Here is a 23356-nt window from a genome sequence, read left to right on the forward strand (position 1 = left end):
TTTAAACATCATGCATGCATGCAGTGTTATAATGTTACTCTTTCACGCTGTTGGACGTTCATAGGACAGTTAGTCATGATGAATGGTTGTCTGAAACTTGGGCAGCAAAGGCTGAGAAATGACATTTTGTTACTCAACAAGTTTATCCTCCTATATTTCCCATAATGCAAATGGAACTAAGCGTCAAGTGAAACTGCACTTTCTAATTTGGCAATTGTAGACACCTACACAGACTTGCTCTAAATACCCTTTTAGGTCCTAGTAAATCCCCACGATTACATCATCAGTTACATATGATATATAGAATAAAAAAAAAAACAAAAACACTTAAGAAAGCTCTCTTCAGAGGATCCTTGTTACATACTACTGGACATCTCATGCAAACTCAGCAATCTGGATTTAAGTTGTCTAATAAGTTGTACACCTATAAATTTATAAAGGATTATAGAGCCCAAAGGCATTATGGGTATTTTTACACTTCTTCCTGTTCTTGCAGGTAACAGCAAGATCAACAGAAGGCAAAGCATGCTTTTCTAATATTTCCTGAAGAGGATGGTCTTCATCAACACTTCCCAGCAACCTCTCGCATGAGCCCATCTCCTGTTGGAGTGACCCACCCCAGTCATTTACTCACACACACACACACACACATTAACACAAACACACACATCCTCTTGAGTGAGTGACTGAGTTGTATTTGTTTAGAGACAATTTATTTATTGAAGAGTCAAGTAAAATTTTTTTGCTGCTAAACTACTACTGTCTGTTTGTAACACACCGTGCGTGCGCGTGTAAATGTGTGTGTATATATATGTGTATGGTTGTGCACATGATGTGAACTCGAGACGCCATGCACATACGAGCAGTCAGTAACGTTACTGTTGTTTTTTTCCTGACGATGATTCTCGGGCTTCTTTTGAGTTAAATTCAACTGATGATGTCGACGCTGTGATCCAATTTGTTGTTCTCATTGTTATGCTCGGAGACTGATAGTTTCAGTTTCTTTAGACTTTTTAAGAAGTATGTATATCTATACATAAATATATATATATATATTTGGAGATTACTTTCCTTTACGTTTCACTTACTGAACTCTACAACATTTCCAGATTTAGAAAATTTGCAGCTTGAGATGGTGTTATTGGAGAGTTCCTTTGGATTTCTTTTTTCCTAAAACATTTCAGATGAACTTTGTTTTCCGTTGGCCCCACTGCTCTCAAACCAGAGCATGATTGCGAGTGGACTGGCATCAAGGGTGTAAAGAAGCAAACAAGGTCCGGTCAACATAAGAACGTGCAACAGTTTGGTTTTTGTGTTCTTTTAAACCATCCTGGCTAAATAACAGGACCAAAACAGAGGTGTGTGTGTGGGGACGCAAAGTTGGGAAGACTAGCATTCAGTACATATGAAAGACAGGAATGCTGGAGTTCGAAAGGAAGTCACATGACGTCCCACAGGAAGCCATCAAGAACTCCCTAAAACCCCCAAAACTGCCAGGACATCAGTTCTTTACAGAAAAAAGTAAAGAAAAAGCAAAAAAAAAAAAAGAAAATTTCAATTCCTGCTCCCTCTGCATTTGAAGATCTCTGCAACAACTGTTTGAACTTGCACTCCAGTGTGTTACTTTTTTTTTTTTTTTTAAATTGGGGACACATGCCTTAACATGGCTGTGTTTACCCAACAGTATTAAGATGTGTTCTCTGTGTCTGTGACTTTTGACCTCTCCTTGTCAAACAACTATGTCATGTGGCATGTATTTCGAAGGTGGGGCGGAAGGGATGTTTCGGAAGTGTTCAAGAGCAACAATGGTTATTTTCCACTTGGTCTCGGACCACTGCTCTTCATTGTTTGTACAAAAAAAAGAGGAAATTTCAAATTGAAATTTTAGATTTCAGTGCCCGCTGTGTTTGCAACTGACAGTGATGCTACAGATGATAAAACTTTTTGAATGTTTTACTGAAGCACAAAGATGACCCCTCATAATCCCTATAACGGACATCTACTGGTGTACATTGCATTCCTGGCTTCAGTTTCACTTGTGTTTGTACTTTTCTTTCTGCTGTGGACCGATGTAGTTGCAGATGTGTTTCAGCAGGTGTGTGATAGCAAAATGATTGTGGTTGCTGAGAGATTTTGTTTGGAACAATGAAAGGGGAGAATTTTTCCAGAAAACTAATATTGCTCAAATCTAACTGCCACCAATTGTGCAAGACAAAGTTATGCTAAGTTTAGCTAAATTAAATCATGCAAAGCCTTTGCTAAGCTAGCCATGCTAACTTCCCTTCTTTATTTAAGGTTTAGCTTGCCTAAATCAAGCAAAGCCTCGGCTAAGCTAGCCAGCTGTTAGCTACAGCTAAATGTACAGTACAGGCACTAGTGTTATTTGTGAGCAGTTGTTCAAATTTTGGTTAATTAACAGGTTAACTTGGCAAAGATCTAAGCAAAATACTTTTTTTTTTCTTTCCTCAGAGTGGGAACATACATTTATACATCTGGTGAAGCAGGGTCCAAGTTTCTTAATGAGCTGATTTTAGTGACTTTAGATGCTGTACAGAACATCACAAAGAAGCATATGAGTGGCATAAAGTCTAAAAGTAATTAAGAATGAATCCTGAAATGTCAAACAATTTTTTTTAAAGATTGATAGTGAAATCACACTTAAGTGGCTGTCTCTCGGCATCATAGTACAACTTCATTTGATGCAAAATTTAACAGTCACAAAGGTAGAAAGCAGTTTTTGTACTTACTGGGGGAAAATTGAGCTGAGTGCAGTGCAGGAGCTTGTGTGTTAAAAGAAAAAAAGAAATGCCAGGAGTGCTTTGAACATTAAATGGTAAAAATGTAAGTTATAAGAGGATCTAAGGGAGGTTTTCTTGTTGCTGCAAGCATGAAAATGGCAAATGTATTGTCTGTTAGGAAGACAAAAGGATTTGTCTGTTTCAACTTACTGATTAGATGCTAGAAAAGTGCTGGAAGCACAATTAAAACTTGATAACCTAATATTTAAGACCATTAATGGAATAACATTAAGAGTAAATACAGATTGCAGTTAATTGTTAAATAGTTCTGGAAAGATACTCCATTTTTTTGTCAGTTAAAGATGAGTATCTTCTGTGTAAGTTGTTCTCCATTAAGCTCTTAATATGATTGAATTAAATTGTGCTAACAAAACTGTAGCTGTAAGCAGGAAAAGTCATTATAATAATGGTAAATGTCCTGTATTATATTGTCCTATAATTCTAAAAGTTGGCATAATTTACTGTATCTTCATTTCCACCTGAAAAACTGAGTTGTAAACATTATAAATTCCCAGAAAAAACGGGGATTATCTCACTGTAAACTGCAAACTGTGTTTCTGCTGATAGGACTTTTTGTACATGAACCACAGTAACATGCATGAAAGGAGATTTCTAAAACAGTTTAATATTTATCATTGTAAAATCTGTACTTTTTCAAATGTATGATTGAGCTAATTTTATGTAAACATGTTTAAGTGTGTGCGAGAGTGGGTATGTGTGTGCGCCTGATGCATGGAAGGCCTGCTGTTTTGTGAACTCGACCTCTCTGAAACACTGAGCTGCCAGTGAACAGTTGGTGTGTGACTCTTTTTACTGGAACTATTTATTTCTCATAACCATTGGAAGTAAATTTAAATCGTTTCATAAACCGTTTGTGCGGCAGTCCTTATTTGGATGGTGAATGAGTGTGCAACCCCAACAGAAACAAATGCAGTAATCATTTTTCTTTTTTAGAAACTTCTTTAAAAAAGGGGAAAAAAGTCTGATTTATTTATAAATTGCTGGCACATATAAATTGCTTTGAATATGCTTCCATTCCAGAGCAATTTTACAAGGAAAAAAAGTTAAGTTTTGATCAGGAATGACTATTAAAGCACTTTAAACATTTACAGAATCTTATAAAAGGCACATAGCTTAGAAGTACAGGAGCCCAGAGAGACCATGCTTACAACTGGTTATTCTGATGCTGTTATTTTGAGATCACAATTTTATTATGTTATTTCAAGCCCAAATTATTTGCTTTGTTTCCGGGGCTACAACATATAATAATCTGAAAATGAAATAACAGTCTTTGTTGTCTTGAGATAATGGGTGATTTAAAAAAAACTCATTGCCAAGACAATGACATAATTAATCTCTCATTATTAGAAAATTATCTTTATTATCTCAAGAGAACATGATAATTGTGATATTGAAATAACATTGACAAAAAAAAATGCTCCAACATGGCCCATTTTCCCTTCTGTACAGTGTATTAAAAAAACAAAAGAAAAACAAATAGGAAATTATGCAGGAAAAACATTCACTGCATTTTAGCGCTCTGGCTAGCATATATTTTGCTAGGAGTCAGTGAAGATCCCATCTCATTTAGTCCAACTCAAAGAGTTCAAATCTTAACAGATTTTCATTTTACACTAAAGAATAGAAAAAAAAGCACAAGCATCCAAAATTGTGCACATTTTAATATTTGGCCCATTAGAAGGGACTTAAAGCGTTGATGTCTAATTCCAGTCCTATATGCCATTATCTTGCAGGTGTTAGTTGTTTCCCAACACAGCTTTAAATGGATCTCCCCAAGTGATTGTAAAGTTCTGCAAAAGCTTATCCATGATCCATTTATTTATATCATATGTGCTGAAGCAGGAAAATGGCAACAACCTGCAGGACAGTGGCACTCAGGGATAGAAATTATAAATCTCCAGCTTAAAGACTTGAAGCAGCTGGAAACATCATTTTAGACTCTGAAACAAGTATTTCATCGGCTTGCCAATACCCTTTAACAATATCATGTGTCAGTGCTAAGAATTTTCTCACGTAGCATTATCCTGTGGCAAGAAAGTACATTTCTGCACTACAGCACCACAAACGTGTATCTAGGAAGCTGTGATACTGTAATCTACTGACACCTCTAGCTTCTAGATGTGACACAGATATATTGAGATGAAAAGTGCGATGAGATCTGACTTCCAGTCAATTTCTTTGTACTTAAAGAAAGTCTGAGGTTTTAACACAGACCAAAGTGTAACCCTGAAGTAAACATACAAAAATGTATCTAAAGCAAATACTCTTCATTAGAGTGAGGAACATCTCAAAAGTATGATGAGAGTCAAAGTCTTGCATCAGGTTTTTTTTTTTATTATTTGTTTGGTCCTTTAGCTGGTAAAGGTGTGGCCCTGCTCGGCTACTTTTTTGGTCCAGTTTGTTCTTTGAATTCAGGCTGGCATCAGGACTTGTTGGAGTTGGAGGAGATCAGCAGAGGAGAAGGTGCGTCCACACTGGGCAGAGGTACAGGAATGGGTCCATTCAGCAGTGTAGGGAACTGCAGGGGGACAGGTAGAATTACAGAACAAAAAACACACTGCCAACTAGCTGAGATTTACTTTCTTTAGAAATGCAACCTGCAGGGACAAAAAAAAAGTGAAAGAGCAACTGTACATCCTCCATAATCCTTAGCTTGCTGACAGTACAATAGGAAATAGGAATATGTGTCTTCAGCCTACAAGCAAGCAAAATGTCTTTATCTCATTAACTGCATCATGCTGAATATGCTTTCTGAGTCAGTTTAAGTCTGAGGCCTTGTGGACAAAAGACACAGAATTAAGAACAATTCATTGCCAAACTTAGTTTAGGTTCTTCTGAAAGTGGATTAAAAGGTCCAATTATTTATATGGAAAACATCAGTGACTGCAGCACCCCTCAAATATAATATATTGTGAGAAAAACAGGAAATGGTTGCAGTCATAGATGGAAATACACTGTATACGGCAAAAACAAAGTTTATGATTATTTCATTCATCAACAGTCTGAACCTTAGAAAAGTTGTCTAGTTTATTTAAGTAGTTCAGGAATAGTTATCTGGATTTTTGAAAGACTTTCCAAAGCTCTTCTTTGGATCTTGGACCTTTTGTTCTGTTCTCAGTGAAGATGATCCCACATGGCCTCAACATTGTTCAGGGTCTTGGGGAGGATTCATCACTCTATAAGACCGGTTGTCACTGATTTTTAGTGCTGTTCTTGTTTGGCATACCTCAGCCTTTATCTCCCTTTTTGCCTCCTCAAGAATGGCTTCTTTACATCCTCCCTTCCATGGAGATCATTTTTGATGAAGCCTCAGTGAACAATAAATGGATCAACTGAAGGTCCAGAGACACCTCTCAGGTGTTTGCTGGAGTCTTTTCCTATAGTTTTAAGGACATCACTGATACTATTGGTCTTCTTTAGATGATATAGCCCTGCTACTATTTCTTTTTCCAAATTTTTCAATTCCTGCTAGTATTGTTTAAAGATTACAATTTAAATAGGCTCTTTGCTAAGTTATCTGTTTGCTGGTTCATTCTTTTTTTTAGTTAGGTGCCCTTTTTGATGCTTAAATGATTCATAGACCAGGGGTAGGTGGCTTAACAAACAGAGCATGAATGTAAAAGTGGACCAGATCCAAACAAAAACCCACACTGATTTTTTTTAAGGTTAAAAGTAGATTCATTATAACTACATAATTTACTGAAAGAAGAGCTGTACTTCCCCTAACAATGTAATGTCAGTAACTGCATTCAAAGTCTAAAGTGTCACGATTTCCCAAACCTACAACCATCTAACAAGCAGCCTTGGTGTCCTGAGTATAATGGTTCCTTTGTATAAAGTTTAATTAATGCTTTTACAGAAATACTTTGGCTTTTGATGAGATAAATATGTCATCTTGAAGCTGTGTGAATCTTATGTTAAATTTCCAAAACCCAGATTTTGTAACATTGTGAGAGCTCTACATCTGGGAACAAATCCTGTTCTACGATCACAACACTGGCCATTAGATGCTTTAGAGTTTATTTAGGGGGTTGTGTGTTTTTGAGATAGAAAGTTAAAAATGGTGGGAGGGACTCCTGACTAACCAGCCCTCTCATGTTACCCCCTCTAGCCAACAGGAAGTTGCCCCCTTTTCTTGTCCACACTGGAGCGGAAACATCTGCAGCCTATTTTGAAAGTCTGGCGTATGGCGAATCACGCATATACAAACGTCTCGGACACAGGCGTGTAGAAGAAAATACAAATCAAAACAGTGCAGAGGTAAATCTGGAGCATGAAGTGGCCAAAGGGAGGCTTCCGTTACAAGGCAGCAGTCTGCTGTAAACTGGTTTATTTTTAATTCACTTTTGACATGATTCATAACTATATTTTCCTTAGCTTCAGTTGTAGATTAGGGCCAGCTTTGAGTTAGCTAAACCATTCAAGGGTTAGGAAAATGCCAGCAGCCATTGAGGATCTTGATATACATGGTTTTACAAACAAATGAGGGTTACCTGGAAAAGTGGGGTGTGACCTTGTAGTTGGGCAGGGCTCAGCGGCCCCACTGGACTCAAACCAGACCAGAAATGGATATTGGAGAGAAGAGGACTGGGAGTGAGCAACAGACCAGATGGAGTCTATAAAGGCAAAACAATCAATGAGATACATGCACTAATGCTGGCAATTTTGTCAAAGTGAAGACCTCAAAGCATGTGGTCTAGTGTTCGGCTTCGAGGCTCTAACTTTGAACAGTGAGGTTCCAAGTTTTCATATGTCTAGTAAAATTTGTTGCATGTCAGTCGTCATTTCTTTCCTAAAATACCCTAAAATGGCTAAACCCTTCCTGTGAATTGGTACAGAGTTGTGATTTGATCATATGTCACTGGCATCTACTACTTATCAATTATTCAGTGTTATTTTGTTAAACTCCTGCTCGCCTCTACTGAGCAGTTTTTGGTGTTTCTTTTCTTCATGTTAAGAGAACTGACAAACTTGCCACTGAAAAAGCATCAGCCACCATTTGAAGGTTTCAAAGAGGACTAAGATCTATAAAAAAAAAAAAAAAAGCAGGCCACAAATACTTGGAAAAATTACAGAATTGAATAAGTTTCTCTGGTTAAAAAAAGTCAGTATATACTAATAACTGGTTAATGTTTTAGCTTACACTTCTTCTAATTTCACACACAGCAGCATGCGATCACTCAGTCTGGATAAGAGCGTCAGCTGAATGCCTGAATGTAGTCAGACTGTCCTGTTTTGGTCAGCGATTTGCTGCCAGTGGATCAGGAGCATCAGGAACATATGGCTTCACTTAGAATTCTCCTTCCTCCCCTCCTCCTCTTTCCACTCACCTCTCTCCATCCCCTCCCTGTCTGATTTTTTTTCATCAAAAACCTCTCCTTCCCCTCCTCTACCAGTAACTCTTTATGTTCCTTGTCTAATGCATTTGCAGAGGAACTTGTGAATGTTAATACTTGGGTAATGTGTCATGTCGTACCTGTGCAGTGAAAAAGGCAGAGGTGAGGGACCCTGAGGGCAGTGCCGGGCTATTGAGGGCAATAGAGACAAGGTCACTTCCTGTCAAAAGGAGAGAGGAGGAAGAGATTTCCAAGCTTTTGGGTTTTCTGCCCTTGTATGGTGCACCATTGGCCAACCCCCTCCTCTCTGGTGTTGTTTTGGATTGGAACCTCTCCCTCTCTCTCTGACCAGACGACAGGTTTAGAGGTTGGGCATTGGGCTCTAAATCATCAGTGTCTATACTCTGGCTCCGCACCCTCATCCGTATGTGGGTAGGGCTTAGCGGTGGAGATGAAGAGCAGGCCAGGCGAGGAGACAGCCTGAATGAGTGGGAGCTCTCAGTTGATGATGGGGGTGGGGTTGAAGGGAGAGATGAGTGACCGCAGTTTTTTACAAATCGAATGACAGAGGAGCTGTCGTCATTGCTAGCAGGTCTAGGCTCTGTTTTGATTGGCTGGTGTTGCTCTAAAGGATGCTGCAGGGAGTTGATAGTGAAGGAAGAGTACAGGCCAGAGTGGAGGTACTGTTTTCTCTCAGCTCCATCCTCATCTTCAGCTTCAGGTTCTGATATCACACCCCCACTCTCTTCGCTAATGCGACCCGCCTCCACCACTGCAGGGTCCATCTTCAGAATCTCAGGGAATGACACAAACTTGTAGACAAACTTTTGCCCAATCACCTTCTTGATGATATTCTGCGGGATACATACAAAATTAGCTCTCATTTTAAACCCATTTAAAGTTGTTATGCATAATATTTTACATGTTGCATACCTTATCGTAGTAGTAGCGCAGCGCTCTGCTCAGCTTGTCATAGTTCATGTTGGTCTTGTTCTTGCGCAACCCCCACAGCTTTGCCACTTCCTCTGATTTGAGCAGTTTGAACTCGCCGTCAGTGGATGTCCAGCAGATGAGGTGCTTGTGGCTTTGGTCGAGCAGCAGCTGGAGCAGGAACTGCCAGAGTGTTATGGAGCTCTCCATGATGGCACAGATGAAGGCAATCTGCAGAGAAGAATCAGGAAAACATGGCTTTAATGAGAGCTTGATAACTAGGACAAGACAGTCAAGATAAAATGCTCTGCTGAATTATAATTCTCTTTGGACTTGTCAGCTTAAGCACTAATAAAAGAAAATTGACAAATTCAGCACTGAGATTCCCTCTATCTTTTAAAAAGTTCAGTTGTGCCCATGAAACCTTATTAAAAATTGCACATTAAAAATCAAATCCCAGTAGTTATTATCTCATCTGAATTCCTTACAATTGTACATTTAGAATTTTTTTCTATAATCACCTTTTTTTGTCATTCAGTGAAAGGAGATCTATGGAAGTGACATAAGCTGCTAGCACCATGCAGCTACTTTCTAGACTAGAGAAGAATCCTAACGGCTAGCTGAAGTTAGTCCTAGTAGCATCTGCTCACATGGCTACTGCCCACTTGGTTCATGCAGGCCTGGTCTCAGTGGCTAGAAGCTACTGTCTCATTGAGTGGCTAAACAGAACCCCTGTTAGCCTCCAGCCAACTTCTCCTGGTAGCTTGTGCTAGGTTCTCATTTTAGTGTTTCCTCACAGCATGCAAAACAGTTCTACAGCCGAACGCTGCAAGCAGTCGGGATTGGTTTGTCCATTCTTGAACATGGAACATTTGGGCTGTTTCTACATGAATACAGATGTTTAAAAAAACAAACAAACAAAAAAAAAAAAAACACGAGTTTTTACATTTACAAAAATATCTGTCCACATTAAAAATACACACATACAGTGTGAACGCAACTTTTCTGGCTGAATTGAAAGGGGATGTCAGAGCTGTTTCCTGCTCTTTGGTGTCAAATGCAAATGCTCAGTCAAATGCAACAACATGTCCTCGGCATAAGAAAATGATTTTGTTATTCTTTAGAGAGAAAAAAACCCACATTGTTCCTCAAAGCTTTCCCACCAACTGGAGGCCGAACCAGGTCTGGTCCAAAACAGTGTCTGGACTGTGTCATTAGAGTGTTGTTTTTAATGCACTCTACAATTCCTTTCTGATGCTTCTGTTTCTCAATATAGTTGGTAAGTAAATGAATATGTGCAAATGTAAAAAGCCCAAGGTTAGCACAAGCGCTAATTTGACTAGGTTTTCCATTATCTTGCTAACAAAGGAGGGGATTGGAACATATTCTGACATCAGACTGAGGAGATAGTGTCACACAATCAGATGTCACAAACTAACCCAGCGCAAACATTAAAGTTACAATACAAATAAGTGGAGATTTTCACCTTGGAGGGCGTTTTTAAAAATGCTCCGCTTATGTGCCCAAAAACGGCATTAGTATGTGGACAGTAGAGACAAACACACATAAAAATCTGTGGTATTAAAAACATGTGTGTTTGTGTGCGCATGGGCTCTGCAGATAAAAACAGAAATTTCCAATCATAACACTAATCGCTAAATTTTGCTCATGTATGACTTTTTATATGTAAACTCATCTGATGGACATGTTTAAAACGTCTATTTAATTTTTTATTTTTTTTGTGAGGGGACACTTTAATGCACATTAAAGCTTTTTCTATAGTAACAAGTAAGAAAAAAAAAACACTGCTTAACTTTGTATTTCAAATTCAGGTGCAGTTGACATGCCCATGCATGCAGACCACGTGTTTACATGTATGGTCTTGTGGTTTTGTGACTTCCTTGCACAAGTTGTGAACAGATGATCTGATTATTTTCTAGAACAGATATGTCGCTGGACCCAAGCTTGTTTAAGAAAAACAAGATTAAAAAAATTGACAATATGTTTTATTTATCATTGCTCACAATGTTTAATGAACTTGCTTTTTTTCATGTTCATATTTCTGCATAGAGTCTCACATTGCGTGAGTGTGACAGTGAGACATAGTGAGAAGACCAGATGTTGGATGGTTTTCAGATGTTTCTATGGTGACAAAGCAGGATGTGGTCAGTGACCCTTTGCCAAGACCAGCATGGTCCTAACTGGCTTGTTAACCTGGAAACAACTGATTCTGAGTGTCTGCTTGTCTGTTTCTTTGGCAAAAAAAAAAAAAAAACAGTTAAAACATGGTGTGAATGGCATGAGAGGAAGAACTTACACTGAATCAGAAAAAATAGGGTAATAAAAAAATAGAAAAAAGAAAATAGGTAACAATAAAAACAAACAAAAATGATTCATATGTTTCTTCTCTCTACAAATTAAAGATGTTATGGAATGAAGGACATTTGTTTTTTTTTTTTGTTTTTTTTGTCTCATTCATACTGCTAACATGGTCTTTAGGTATCAAAAATTAGAGGGATTTGTTTTTTTTTTTTCCTAAAAGGTCTCCATACAAGATTGCAGCCAGCCAGTCCAATACTTGTACCCCTTTCATTCACCGCCATGCCTTTTTTAATGTGTACAGAATGTAACTAAGTGTAGTCTTATTAACAAAAATACATAGTATATGTCCCTTGAAAAGGTATCATAAAAGCAGCTTATATTTCTCTAAACACTTAGTGTACTTTACTTCCTTGAAGCTGCCATCACAGAAACTGACTTTTTGGACTTGTTACTGATAAGAATCTTTATGATCCTTTTCATCTTTGGTCCAGAGTGCTTTGTGTCCATTTCTTAGAAAAAAAAAAAGTAGATTTAAAAAAAAGAATCCTGACTGGTCTGATCTCAGTACAAATTTCCATTGTGTGATGCTCCATCCCAGAAGCCTCTGAATTCAGAGGACTTAATGCCACCTTTGAACAAGGTTAACATAAAGTTACTTTTTTTCCACAGCAAAGTTTGAAGTGACATTTGCTAATTGGTCTCTATTATAAATTGTGACAAAGGTTTCCTACAGTAACCCATTGCTCAGGTGATGGTTCTTTAAGCAGTGTCATTAGAAAGATAAAATAAATAAATAAATAAAGTCACAGGTATCAAATTTAGGCTTACTCACCCTTTACATAAAACTCATTCAGATTATTTTAATCATTTAATCAGATTGCACTTTATAGAGACAAATACGCAAATCTCTTCCAAACTTTCTTAACATTTCAACCATTTTCTGACACATTTGATGAGAAACGGGAGGTCTTCTGGCCATCTTTGCTCCACAAAGACTCAGCCTTTTATTGATGCTGCTTTTTGTACCAAATAAAGTTGACTTCACCTATTTCAAGAAACATAATTGCTGTAGTCCTAAATTACCACCATATCAACTTCCCTTAGGATGTGATGCAGGCCTGAAATGCAAAAAGGGATGGAACTAATGAAATTTAGTCACTGAGACAAAACATGAAATATCTTGGATTCAAAGTGTTTTAAATTAATATAAAGCCTCGTAACTGGAGATTGTGTTATACCTTTGCCACTGTAATGACAACTCTGTCTTCATTTCAGTCATGTTACTAATTCATTCTGAATATACAGCACTTATATCTTTTTGAGTGTCGTTTTCAAAGGAAATCAACCAGTGGAAAAGGGAAAAGTGCGAACAATGATCCACGATAGTGTGCAAGAACACAGCTACCCATGGTCTCACTTCCTATTTCCTGCATAAATTGTTATATCTGTATTTGAGTGTGTGTCTGAGAGAGAGAGGTGATAGAGGAACAGTAGTGATGTTTTGTGTGTCTAAAGGAGGACTTCCTGTCATTCAGCTTTAGGGGCGTCATTCCCGGTGAGAGGCTGTCCAGGACTTCCTGTCACTGGGAAGCACCGGGAAAACCGACACACACATTCTGCATGTGTCTTTATTTTTCTAAAGATCTGTTGCTGTTACCACCCAAATGATGTAAAAGTTTTTTGTTTTTTTTAGAAAACACACACACAGATCTGCATCAGCCACATAGTTGGGAGATATCTATGTCCTGATGTTAGAGTCTGTTTGATCTTTGAAGTTGGAGAGAAATTTAACATAAAAAATAACCCCCATCCCCCCTCAACAAAGAACCAGGAAATGTCTTCCTGTTAAAGTTGTAATAAATCAACACATAGTGATTCTGATTCTGCAAGATATCAACTTTGTGCCAAGTGGACACTCTTCAACTCAGCAAAAACAAACCAAACCAAAAGCCACACACAACTCCTTCCATTACCTCTGGGCTGCTTACTTCTTATTTTTGGAAATATGTCTGTGAGTGTGTATGTGTGTGTAGAGAGAGCGGGGTTCTGTTGGAACTCAAATGGTTCTTTGTTTTTGCACCAGTGACTCATTTTCAAGATGTTGTCTGCTGCCAGCTTCAATCCGGAAGCGCATGGCAATTTGTCTGCGAGGTCCAGACAAACCAGAAAGTCTACTACAACATTTTAAAGGAACCACGGCTGAGTATTTCCGTTCTCTCTTTCTTTTTCTTTTTTCTTTATTCATAACAGCTGGAAGACAAAACTATTTTTATTCTTTTTTTTTTGTTTAAGTGCAAACTTCAAAACGAGAAGAGATGCTTGTTTCAAAGCTGAAAGCCCGACGCGCAACTTTAACCCCTTTTACGCACAGATTTCACTCATTTTACGCACATATTTAATAGTTTACTGCGCGCCTTTTGGGAAGTTTGTAAACTGACACTGAATTTAGTCTTTATGGAGTTACAGAAAGTACAACATAAGTTTATTGCAGATATACATGGACTAACTTCAGAAAGTTGGAGATAGAAGGAAACATGGCACTTACCCAGATGTGGACGGCCGCTGCTCCTCTGTTTGCCCGCTGTTGATGTGTACGTTTGTTTCTTAAATCAGTGTGTGTGTGTTGTGTAGAGGCTCCATGCTTCTGCTGCTGGCCCGCTGTCTGAAAGCGGATCCGCAGCTTTTCTCTCTCCTGCCTTAGAGCAGGAAGTCGGGACGCACAGACGGAGAACGGGCGCACTTCCTCTGGCGCAGTATTCCCGTCTGTGTAAACACACACACACACACACACAGAGCAAAAGAAATGCTCACACGCACCCACAACCTCTATTTCCCATAAAACACACCCTCTTAACAACTCGCTCTCGTTCCACAACAACACTGTCAGACCAGGGGACCAAGCCACGCGCAGCACACATTAACTTAATAATACACAACCATTTTGCACCCCCTTCACCTTCCCATACATACACCACAGATACTTTATTTAAAACACACACACACACACACACACACACACACACACACACGCACGCACGTACGTACGTACACAGTCTCAGCTCTGAGCAACTGACAAATGACGTCATCTTCTTCCTGCTCACCGGGAGGGGTTCCTGTTTCTGCACACACAAACACACACACGCGCGCGCACTAGGTCAAGTTTGGACCTTCCGGTATTTTAAAAATGTTGCCCAATCTTTTATTTAATTTGGGTAAAAGGCAGTATGTTGTTAGAAAAAAGTAGATTTCCTTAAGGTGATTACTCCGATGAGTCCCAAAAACCTAAAAAAAAAAAAGGTTTTATTTTTTTTTCTCTATGTATGCTTTGGTTTTACTGAAGGATAAAATGTAGTATGTGTTTGGAAATTAAAAACTGAGGCACTAACTAAATGTCATTTTTTCTTATTATCTGTCTTACATTTCCTACTATTTATTTTCCATCGTGTGTCTTGCTGCTGTTAAACTGTGATTTTCCCCGCGGTGGGACTAATAAAGAAATCTGAATCTGAAGGCCAACCACAACCAGCAGGAAAGAAGAAGACCTTCAAAGATTGTCTATGTTTGAAAGATGAACCACGTTGCTCACATAAAGCCCCCAACTTTATTGGCTCCACCAAGACGTTATTTCACAATCAACACTTAACAAATGATGGATTTACTAGTCATCAGACAAAATCAGGTGAATATGCTTATTAATAGTCAGAAGCTTTTTGTCTACTGAGGTTCATGTTGAAGATCTTTATGTCTTTCACTTAATGTTGATGTCAAATAAATTACCGAAGAAGCAGATATAATCTCAAAACTGTTATATTCCTGCACATTACTGCTTTTGTCAAACCTGTCAACATTTCTCTCATGAGTTTAATACATGAAAAATATATCAAAGTGAGATGTCTTACCTTGAATTTGAATGTTCGCCATCCTCCCAAGGCCACGCCTACATCTTTAAAACGTCAACACAGCGCCAAACTACAGGCTCCTTAACAAGAAAATGAACGCCTGTGTCGAGGAGCCGCAATGGAGGAAAGTTCATTCCGTTACCGGGGTGGTACCGCGCTCCAGACACGGACACCGTGCAGTTGCAATCCGGGAACTGATTATTGTATTTGGTGGTGGAAACGAGGGGATAGCGGAAGACCTTCATGTTTACAACACTGGTACGTTAACGTTAGCTGGTTGCTAACTAGTAGGTTAGCGGCTAATGTTTTTAGCATTCTCAAGAGCGAAGTAAGCATGCAAGCAAACGGGCCTTCTAGCAAGGATGTTCCTTGGCTGTTTGGAAAACACAAATTTTATATAATAGTTCACCACGTTATTGCTTTTTTTGTTGTTGTTTGTTTGTTTTTATTACAAGCTATGCTCTACTAAGTTGGATCGTGTTACCATAGCCGGCTAGCTTTAGCTGTACTATCACTTTTACAGGTATCCACATTAACAAAAGTTGGGGGAAGACAGTTGACTGTTTTACAAGCTGATGAAACACAACTATGTGTAAATATGAGACTAATTCATTACGTCACCAAGCATCTTAACTATTTTGTCGGAACTATCCAAAAGCCACATTTACTTTTAGCCATTTTGGATGGAAACTGATTTGCACAAAGGACGGTATTTCTGTCTGTTGTCACATGGAGATTAAACAATTCTATTAAGGGATTCATAAAAACACAGAACTTCTCACTTCAAAAAGCGATTGTTAGTTTAGCGGATCTCGCGAGAGAAACAAGCAAACGGGAATAAGCTTGATGTTTCTCAAGTTTTATAGTGAAGGTAACAGTTTGTTATAGTTTGCGAAAATACTTTCACATAGATAAGAAAAAATGATAACAAAGCCTAGCAGCTATCCTTAAAAATCTTAAAGCTGTGGTTCCCTTGATACTTATTTAATGTTACAGCTGACATATTCCTGTTCTTCAGTCTCCAAGCAGTGGTTTCTTCCTGCTGTGAGGGGTGACATCCCTCCTGGCTGCGCTGCCCATGGCTTTGCCTGTGAAGGCACCCGAGTATTAGTATTTGGTGGTATGGTTGAGTATGGGAAATACACCAACAGCCTTTATGAACTTCAGGTAAAGCTATTTTCAGTTGGGACTTTAAAACTGGTGCTGTTACTGTTGTGTAAGATGTATTTTGAAACTCTTGCCTTTGTTCTACAGGCCAGCCGCTGGCTGTGGAAGAAGCTGAAGCCAAGGGCACCTAGAAACGGCTTGCCCCCATGCCCTCGGATTGGACACAGTTTTACTCTTGTGGGTAATAAGTGTTACCTGTTTGGAGGGCTGGCCAATGACAGTGAGGATCCCAATGGCAATGTGCCAAGGTACTTTGCAGATACTGCAGCTCTTAGTTTGTTTTGTCTGACTTTTGACCTGTGTGTGACTGATGAAATCGGACCCATTTTTCAGATGGTTTGAGTTTACTCGCTGCACAATTCCTATGAATTGCATCAAATGATCAGCAGATAGAAGCTGAATTTGTCAGCTTTCTTTTCTATTAAGATTTCTGGTTTAATAATTTTCTATTTTAGGTACCTGGATGACTTTTATGAGTTGGAGTTGCAGGCAGTGTCAGGGGTGAGAGGCTGGAACATCCCTGAGACAAAGGGTGGTTGTCCTTCTGCTAGAGAGTCTCATACCTGTGTTGGCTACACTGGCCTTGGTTCCCCGAAGCTTTACATCTTTGGAGGGATGCAAGGATACCGGTTAAATGATATCTGGCAGCTTGATCTTGGTGGGATTTATGTCTTTAAGAAGTTTTATTAACTCTGTTGGCTTCAGGAAGAAAACCAAATCTTATTATTATTCTCATCTTTTTCCTCCTTTCCCTGTCAGACTTGATGGTTTGGTCGACACCTGAAACAAGAGGTCCCACTCCACTTCCCAGAAGTCTTCACTCTGCTAATATGATAGGGAATAAGTAAGTCATTCATAGTCTCTGGTGTCATATGGAAATGAATGATTAATTTTAATGAAGCTAGTTCAGCAGATGTGTCCATCTTTGTTCAGGATGTATGTTTTTGGTGGCTGGATCCCTGTTCCAGAGTCAGACAAACATGTTTCCTCAGAAGCCGAATGGATCTGCACAAACTCATTAAGTGCACTCAACTTTGGTCAGTACTTATGATGTCAAAATTTAAATGTATGATTCATAGAGGCAAGCAAGGTGACAGTTGTTTGGGTTTTCTTTTCCAGACACCATGTGGTGGGAAAGCCTTGACCCAGAGCAGCAGGATGATGTTGAGTCCCAGCTGCAGAGCCAGGGTCCTCACAGCGACGACCTGTATGCCTGCAGGCCCAGAGCCAGGGCCGGCCATTGTTCTACCGCTGTCGGCTCCAGGCTTTACATCTGGAGCGGCCGTGACGGATACCGCAAGAGCTGGAATTACCAGGTGTGCTGCAAGGACCTCTGGTACCTGGAGACAGGTGAGTACAGTTGGGTCACTGCTGCAGATCAGATACAATGCAAATTTAGGTTAAAATGACAACATCCTCTTCTTTTTACTTCAGATCTACCAGCTTCCCCAGAGCCAGTGATGCTCATTAAATCCACTGTCAGCATGCTGCATGTTGCATGGCGCCCCCTGGCTGCTGCAGACTGCTACATCCTTCAAATCCAGCCTGTGTTTCCTCCCGGGCCTGCTGGCCACAGTCCACTCGCCAAACCAGTCGAGCCAACCGGAGCAGATGGGCAGAGTGGGAAAAACAAATATCCTGCAGGTAAGAAGACTGCAGACGTTGAGTTAAATCATCACACTGTTTGAATGTTTAAGTTAGGGGAATTGTTTTCATAATGGATCTTATAGGTGTTTAAAAAAAACCTGAGTGTTTTTACATAAATTTAACTGTAATATTTTCTCTTTCAGGCATCCAGTCCCTCCAGCCTAAAAATGAAGGAAATACGGGTCAAGAAGAAAAAGCATCAACTCAGGTTGGTGTCACTTACTTAATGTGTCTAAATCTCCAAATAAGATTTTACTTATGTTGTTTCTCCTAACTGTTTACATCACTGATAGCTAACTCAGATGTTTGATAATTAGTTTCCTAAGTGAGCTTAATAAAAGGGAAACTACCCAAAGAGGTTCACAAGTCCCAGTTTCCATACAGTACGGGGAAAAAGAAGGATATGTTTTGCAAATGAAAAACATGAAATATTCTTGAAAATTTAAGTGAGATCATTGATGAGCAAATGGGTTTGTTCAGATAAAGGCACTTCAAGGAATAAATCATATTAGAAGAGCAGCTGTTAAAAAGCCAATGGTGAGCAGCAAGCAGGCGTTTAAAGCTCCTGGTGTCCCTGGAATCCCAAGAACATCTCCATGCAGGATACCCCAGTGTTTTGAAGTTGTTCATTACTGTATATAGGCCCTGCTTAACCAATCCTCACAAAGAGAAATGTTTGCAGTGGTCTCAGAAATAATAGTTTTATTCACAAATGAGTTTCATGCTACATTGGATGGTCCAGGTGGATGGAGTTCTGGATGGTGGATGGCCATCAAGTCCCAAAAAGGCTGCGATGTCAACAATGTGGAGGTGGAGTGATGTTTTGAGTGAGATAGTAGACCTCTATAGGGTGCCTGAGGGTCTCAAAATGACCCCTGCATAACATGTGCAGTTTCCAACTGACCATTTCCTTCTGTGGTAATAAAGGAAGAGCTGTGCCTTCTGCAGCTACATCTTTTTTTTTGAGTAAGACAACTCTCTATCCTGTGCTGCAAAAATACCACTTAGTCTTTGGCTGACCCTTGGCCCCTGACCTCAACCTGACCTCTTTTTTTTTTTCTTTTTTGTTTTTTTTTTAAAAATATGTCATAGGAAATGGAAAAAAAATCAACCTATTTGCCGGTAGTGTTTTGAAAGTGTTATGCAAAATAATTTGGTACACAATGTTGAGCTATATGCTTCTCTTTCTGATGCTGATTACCCTGGGCGACAGATCTCAGATCAGCTCAGATGAATCACACTAACGGAGCTGAGTTTGTTTATACCTGTAACATGCAGTTGTGTTAAACTGTTTTTGCACTTGCAGCTGCAGAATAGTTACCACATTGTAAAATTGTGCAGGTCAGAGCATTTTGTCTTTATGTCATGAAGAAATAAAGAAAATGAGAGGATATTAATATGTATTTCTTGTTCTTGCATTTTTTTTCTTAATTTTCAGAATAATTTAGTGCAGCAGGATAAGTCAGTTGAGGCCTCAAATGGATTAGAAGAAACTCAAGCGAAGGCAGAAAGAGAAGTGAAGGACTCAGACTCCAAACGCTGCAGTGAGTCTTGTCAGATCGTCAAAGCTTGAATGTTCCTTTTCTTAGAAGGAGCTTTCACTCTTGTTTCTTGGCTGTGATCCTCTTGACATTTTTCCCTTCCCGTCTGTTTTTGTTACAGCTGCTGGACAGGAGCCATCAGCAGCAGAAAACAGCAGCTCAGCAGGTAATGACGACACTAATGCTCAAATTTTAAGAAAGAAACCAGACTGCAGTAAATTGTTGGAAATGAGAATTTAATCCAGGTGCTCTTTTTCTATTCTTTTTTTAACAGACAAACAATCTGCTTCCACTGACAAAGCAGGAGATTTGTACACTCACCCAGATCAGGTCAGAGCTCCCTCTGAACATGAATTAATAGCTCATTAATTTGACTCAGTTGATCATAAAAATGCAACCTGTTACCTTCAGGTTCAGGGGACCCCAGATGAAGCAGTGTGGTTTGATGTTGGTGTGTTCAAAACACTCTTCTGTGAGGTCAACTGCTTTTTTTTACCTGCTGAAAGCGACCAGGTAACGTCAACAGTCGGTGGTAGACCCACAAATAATAAAGAGGTATAAACAATAGAGACTGTGGTTCCCTTCTGAAGATGATGTTCGATGGTGCTACATGTGTCTTTTCCATCCTTTCCTCAGAAGAAGCTACCTGGGCCTCAGGACTATCAGGGGCGGGAGAAGAAGGAGCTGACTCCAGGTCAGACCTACAGGTTCAGAGTTGCAGGCATCAACTGCTTTGGCCAGGGAGATTTTAGCCCAATCAGCGAGTTCAAGACATGCCAACCCGGCTTTCCTGGAGCGCCCTCTGCTGTCAAGATAACCAAGGTGATGCACAGTTTCAAGGACAAATGGAGGGAAAGTTGATAGATTGGTCTGTAGAGTTTTAGATTTATAATTCTCTTAACATTCTTTTTTTTTCTGAAAGGCCAATGATTCTGTCCAAATCAACTGGGAGGCTCCCACATCGCCATCAGGTCGGATCCTGGAGTATTCCATGTATCTGGCGGTAAGGAAGAGCCGCTCCTCAAGCTCGGAGCGGCCAGGTCAAATGGCTTTCATCCGGATATATCGCGGCACCAAGACATTCTGCTCCGTCAGCTCCACCAACTTGGAAAACGCCCACATCGACAGCTCCTCATCCAACCGGCCAGCCATCGTCTTCAGAATTGCTGCAAAGAACGAGCAAGGCTACGGCCCCGCAACACAGATCCGCTGGATTCAAGGTGGAAGGGCTTCAATATGCTTATTTTCTGCTTTTTTTTCAGGTGGATACACTGTCTTGATTTATTTATTTATTTAAAATCTTTGCAGATCCAATTAAATTGCGGGCACCTGCCTGCGGTGCTGAGGCGGACCAGGATGCTGCAGACAGGTAACCACGCAGACCCCAATCATCGTTACAGCTCATTTTACTTTCAAACAGGAACTTTCGGTCGCAAACAAATTCACATTTCTCTTTCAGCTCCAGCTGAGATGGTCCAGACCACGTCGTTGAAGAAAATTGTTCTCTCAGGAAGTTGGCAATGTAGGCCGCTCAAAAGTTGTACATTTCCTAGACAGTTTTCTTAATTTATTTTTATGTATTTAATTATTAATCTGTAAATAGAGTCACATGTTCACAGGATGTCCTTACCATGTGGCTGTTTCATTTCAAATGTTTTGTTCAGTAATGAAATGTAAAATGGAGGCCATTAATCAATAGAGATTTAATCCCTGACTATTTTTAAATGATTGAAGATGCTTTAGTGTGTAATTCAGCAGCCACTAATTCTTTATAAGTCGGCAACACAGACATGAAGAAATGTTCCATGGGTGGAGCAGGTTGTAAAAAGACTTTATCACATAGTCCTTTTTTTAAAGCTGTAATATGAAATATGTAACTACATGGCAGATGACTGAATTTTTCTACAAATGTATGACCCAGTTCTAGTTAAAGACCTTTTATGTTTTGTTTGTTCTTGCCATTGTACATAGCTGCATGGTACTCCAAGCATCTTTATTTTTTGCATGTTTGCATCACTTGTTTTGTTTTCACTTAACTGCATTTGGAACTGACAGAATCAGATTGTCTGACAGCTTCATATACTGGAGACTGAGACATTTTCCTTTGCTGCCACTGTTTGCATGGAGGAGCTTGTTATGTAATTATAAAGAATTCATTGATGTTGTAATTACATAAGACGGTAGATTTTATCAACACCTTCAGCCATAGAGGACCTGCAAGCATTCATTTATTTCCACATACCAGGGCTGAATATTAAACAGATTTTTAATTATTTTAATTTTTCATTATTAGAGCCAGGCAATCCAGAAAACTCTTAGAAAAATAAGAGGATGAGAAATGTCCTGGTTTTCTAAAACGCTGTGAGAAAATATATGAAATTAGGTAGTTTTGGGAAAGTCGAAGCTAAGTGTCTAACTTCTGGTGTTGCTCCACTTTTCCAGACAGCTCCCTCCTCTTATGCTCAATCTGACTTGTCAGTTTGGAAACTTTCACATTGCTTCTTCAACTGTTGCAGCTCATGTTACAGCTGAACATTTATACTCGAATACAAGTAAAAAAAATTAGACCTCAGGCCGGGGAGAAGAAAAACATGGTGTTGTCCCGTTAAATATCTAAACTGGATAATGATAGAATAAAATCACTTTGGTTTTATGTTACATTTCTTACCAAAAGATGTAAAAACAAAGTTAAAGCAACAATGTCACAAATATTGCTGTTGTGTGCTTATTTAGGACTGTTATATGGATCAAGACATTTTTATTTCTCATCTTTCATCTATCCCAGAGCTTCATTTTTATTTTTACTATTGTTAATTTTTTTTTTTTTTTTTTTTGTCTTTTAAGTTGAGCGTTTATCTACATCTGAGAGTTTAATGGGTCAGCTGTTAGTTTTTCAAAGAGAATATTGTATCCCTTTACCGTCTGGTTAAACTGCAGACTGATCTTTAAAAATCTTTAACAATCCCTGTGGGAAAATTTTGGTTGCAGCAGCACTGACGCTAAAGACTTTAGGCGAAGTGGATTACTTTCAAACTGAAAACAATATTTAATATGTCAGATTTTCAACACTGCTTGTATTTTACTTGTGTAAAAGAAACAGACAATATTCTAAGTAAGAGATATCCAACTGATGTGAAATTCTCTTTATGGTCAAATAAGGTGGTAAATGGGGACCAGCAGAGAGACATGACATGTTTTTTCAAAGCAGACACCAAAGAAAGTGCTGAATTTGAAATGACAATCATTAATGGTAGTGTTTCTGGATCTTTAGATATATTGAAGCTGAATTTATTGTCACTGTGTTTGATGCTTTGGTCATTAATGGAGATGAGCCTCTGTGTGCAAGCACGACTGTTGTGAACATTTTTAATGTACTATTGGAAGAATACAGTGCGATTGAGCTCAGTTTCTTCACAGACCTCACAGAGATTAGGTTGGTCCCTCATGTTTTGTTTGTACCATCTCAGCTGATGTGCAAATGAAATAATGTTTAGGTGAATATATGTAAACTGTCTTTACATTTATCTATTTTTTTAAGGCGGCTATTATTTGCAATGAAAAGAACTGGTTAAACACGTTGAGACCCTTTAACTTATGATGCATTTATTATATAATCATTTTGTTGCATCCCTAAATAAATATTTGAACACTAAATCAGTAATATTAACTGTGATACCTAACGTCTTCTTGATACA

The 23356-nt window shown here is 39.0% G+C and overlaps 3 protein-coding genes across 5 annotated transcripts in view; 2 read left to right on the forward strand and 1 right to left on the reverse strand.

The window, feature by feature from the left end:
• Positions 1-3666, forward strand: part of cdk17 (cyclin-dependent kinase 17) — a 40788-nt gene extending 37122 nt beyond the window's left edge. Inside the window, exon 17 of the mRNA XM_041977909.1 lies at positions 497-3666. Coding sequence (XP_041833843.1) covers positions 497-537 — 41 coding nt within the window. The 3' untranslated portion in view covers positions 538-3666. The remainder of the gene's footprint in view (positions 1-496) is intronic.
• A 1488-nt stretch (positions 3667-5154) lies between these two features.
• Positions 5155-14321, reverse strand: elk3 (ETS transcription factor ELK3). The gene is made up of 5 exons (XM_041977910.1): positions 13953-14321; positions 9089-9316; positions 8296-9009; positions 7313-7435; positions 5155-5337 (listed from the first exon to the last, which is right to left on the reverse strand). The coding sequence occupies exons 2-5, from the start codon at positions 9293-9295 to the stop codon at positions 5242-5244; spliced, it is 1140 nt and encodes a 379-aa protein (XP_041833844.1). The 5' UTR covers positions 9296-9316; positions 13953-14321; the 3' UTR covers positions 5155-5241.
• Positions 14322-15341: 1020 nt separating this feature from the next.
• hcfc2 (host cell factor C2) lies at positions 15342-23314 on the forward strand. Of its 3 annotated transcripts, none has more exons than XM_041977903.1 (17): positions 15342-15564; positions 16325-16473; positions 16561-16721; positions 16929-17131; positions 17233-17317; positions 17407-17510; positions 17593-17823; positions 17908-18117; positions 18264-18328; positions 19559-19664; positions 19783-19827; positions 19936-19991; positions 20073-20216; positions 20298-20483; positions 20584-20881; positions 20970-21030; positions 21121-23314. In XM_041977903.1, exons 1-17 carry the CDS (start codon positions 15399-15401, stop codon positions 21128-21130), a joined length of 2280 nt encoding a protein of 759 aa, XP_041833837.1. In that variant the 5' UTR covers positions 15342-15398; the 3' UTR covers positions 21131-23314. The 3 variants fall into 3 exon arrangements, with proteins under 3 accessions (XP_041833837.1, XP_041833839.1, XP_041833838.1); XM_041977905.1 differs by having other exon boundaries at positions 15346-15564; positions 20073-20174; positions 20301-20483; XM_041977904.1 differs by having other exon boundaries at positions 15347-15564; positions 20073-20174.
• Positions 23315-23356: the final 42 nt, after the last annotated feature.

Source organism: Melanotaenia boesemani, chromosome 23 (assembly GCF_017639745.1).
Source record: "Melanotaenia boesemani isolate fMelBoe1 chromosome 23, fMelBoe1.pri, whole genome shotgun sequence".
Lineage (NCBI taxonomy): Eukaryota > Metazoa > Chordata > Actinopteri > Atheriniformes > Melanotaeniidae > Melanotaenia > Melanotaenia boesemani.

Bases quoted from the DNA above. Each gene is read 5' to 3' on its own strand.
- elk3 (XM_041977910.1), bottom strand. From the start codon at position 9,295: ATGGAGAGCTCCATAACACTCTGGCAGTTCCTGCTCCAGCTGCTGCTC. The intron at 9,010-9,088 runs GTATGCAACATG...TGTATCCCGCAG, and splicing joins TGCGCTACTACTACGATAAG to AATATCATCAAGAAGGTGAT. The intron at 7,436-8,295 runs GTACGACATGAC...TTGCCTTTATAG, and splicing joins CTGCCTTTTTCACTGCACAG to ACTCCATCTGGTCTGTTGCT.
- hcfc2 (XM_041977903.1), top strand. From the start codon at position 15,399: ATGAACGCCTGTGTCGAGGAGCCGCAATGGAGGAAAGTTCATTCCGTT. The intron at 18,329-19,558 runs GTTGGTGTCACT...CTTAATTTTCAG, and splicing joins AAGAAAAAGCATCAACTCAG to AATAATTTAGTGCAGCAGGA. The intron at 20,882-20,969 runs GTGGAAGGGCTT...AAATCTTTGCAG, and splicing joins ACAGATCCGCTGGATTCAAG to ATCCAATTAAATTGCGGGCA.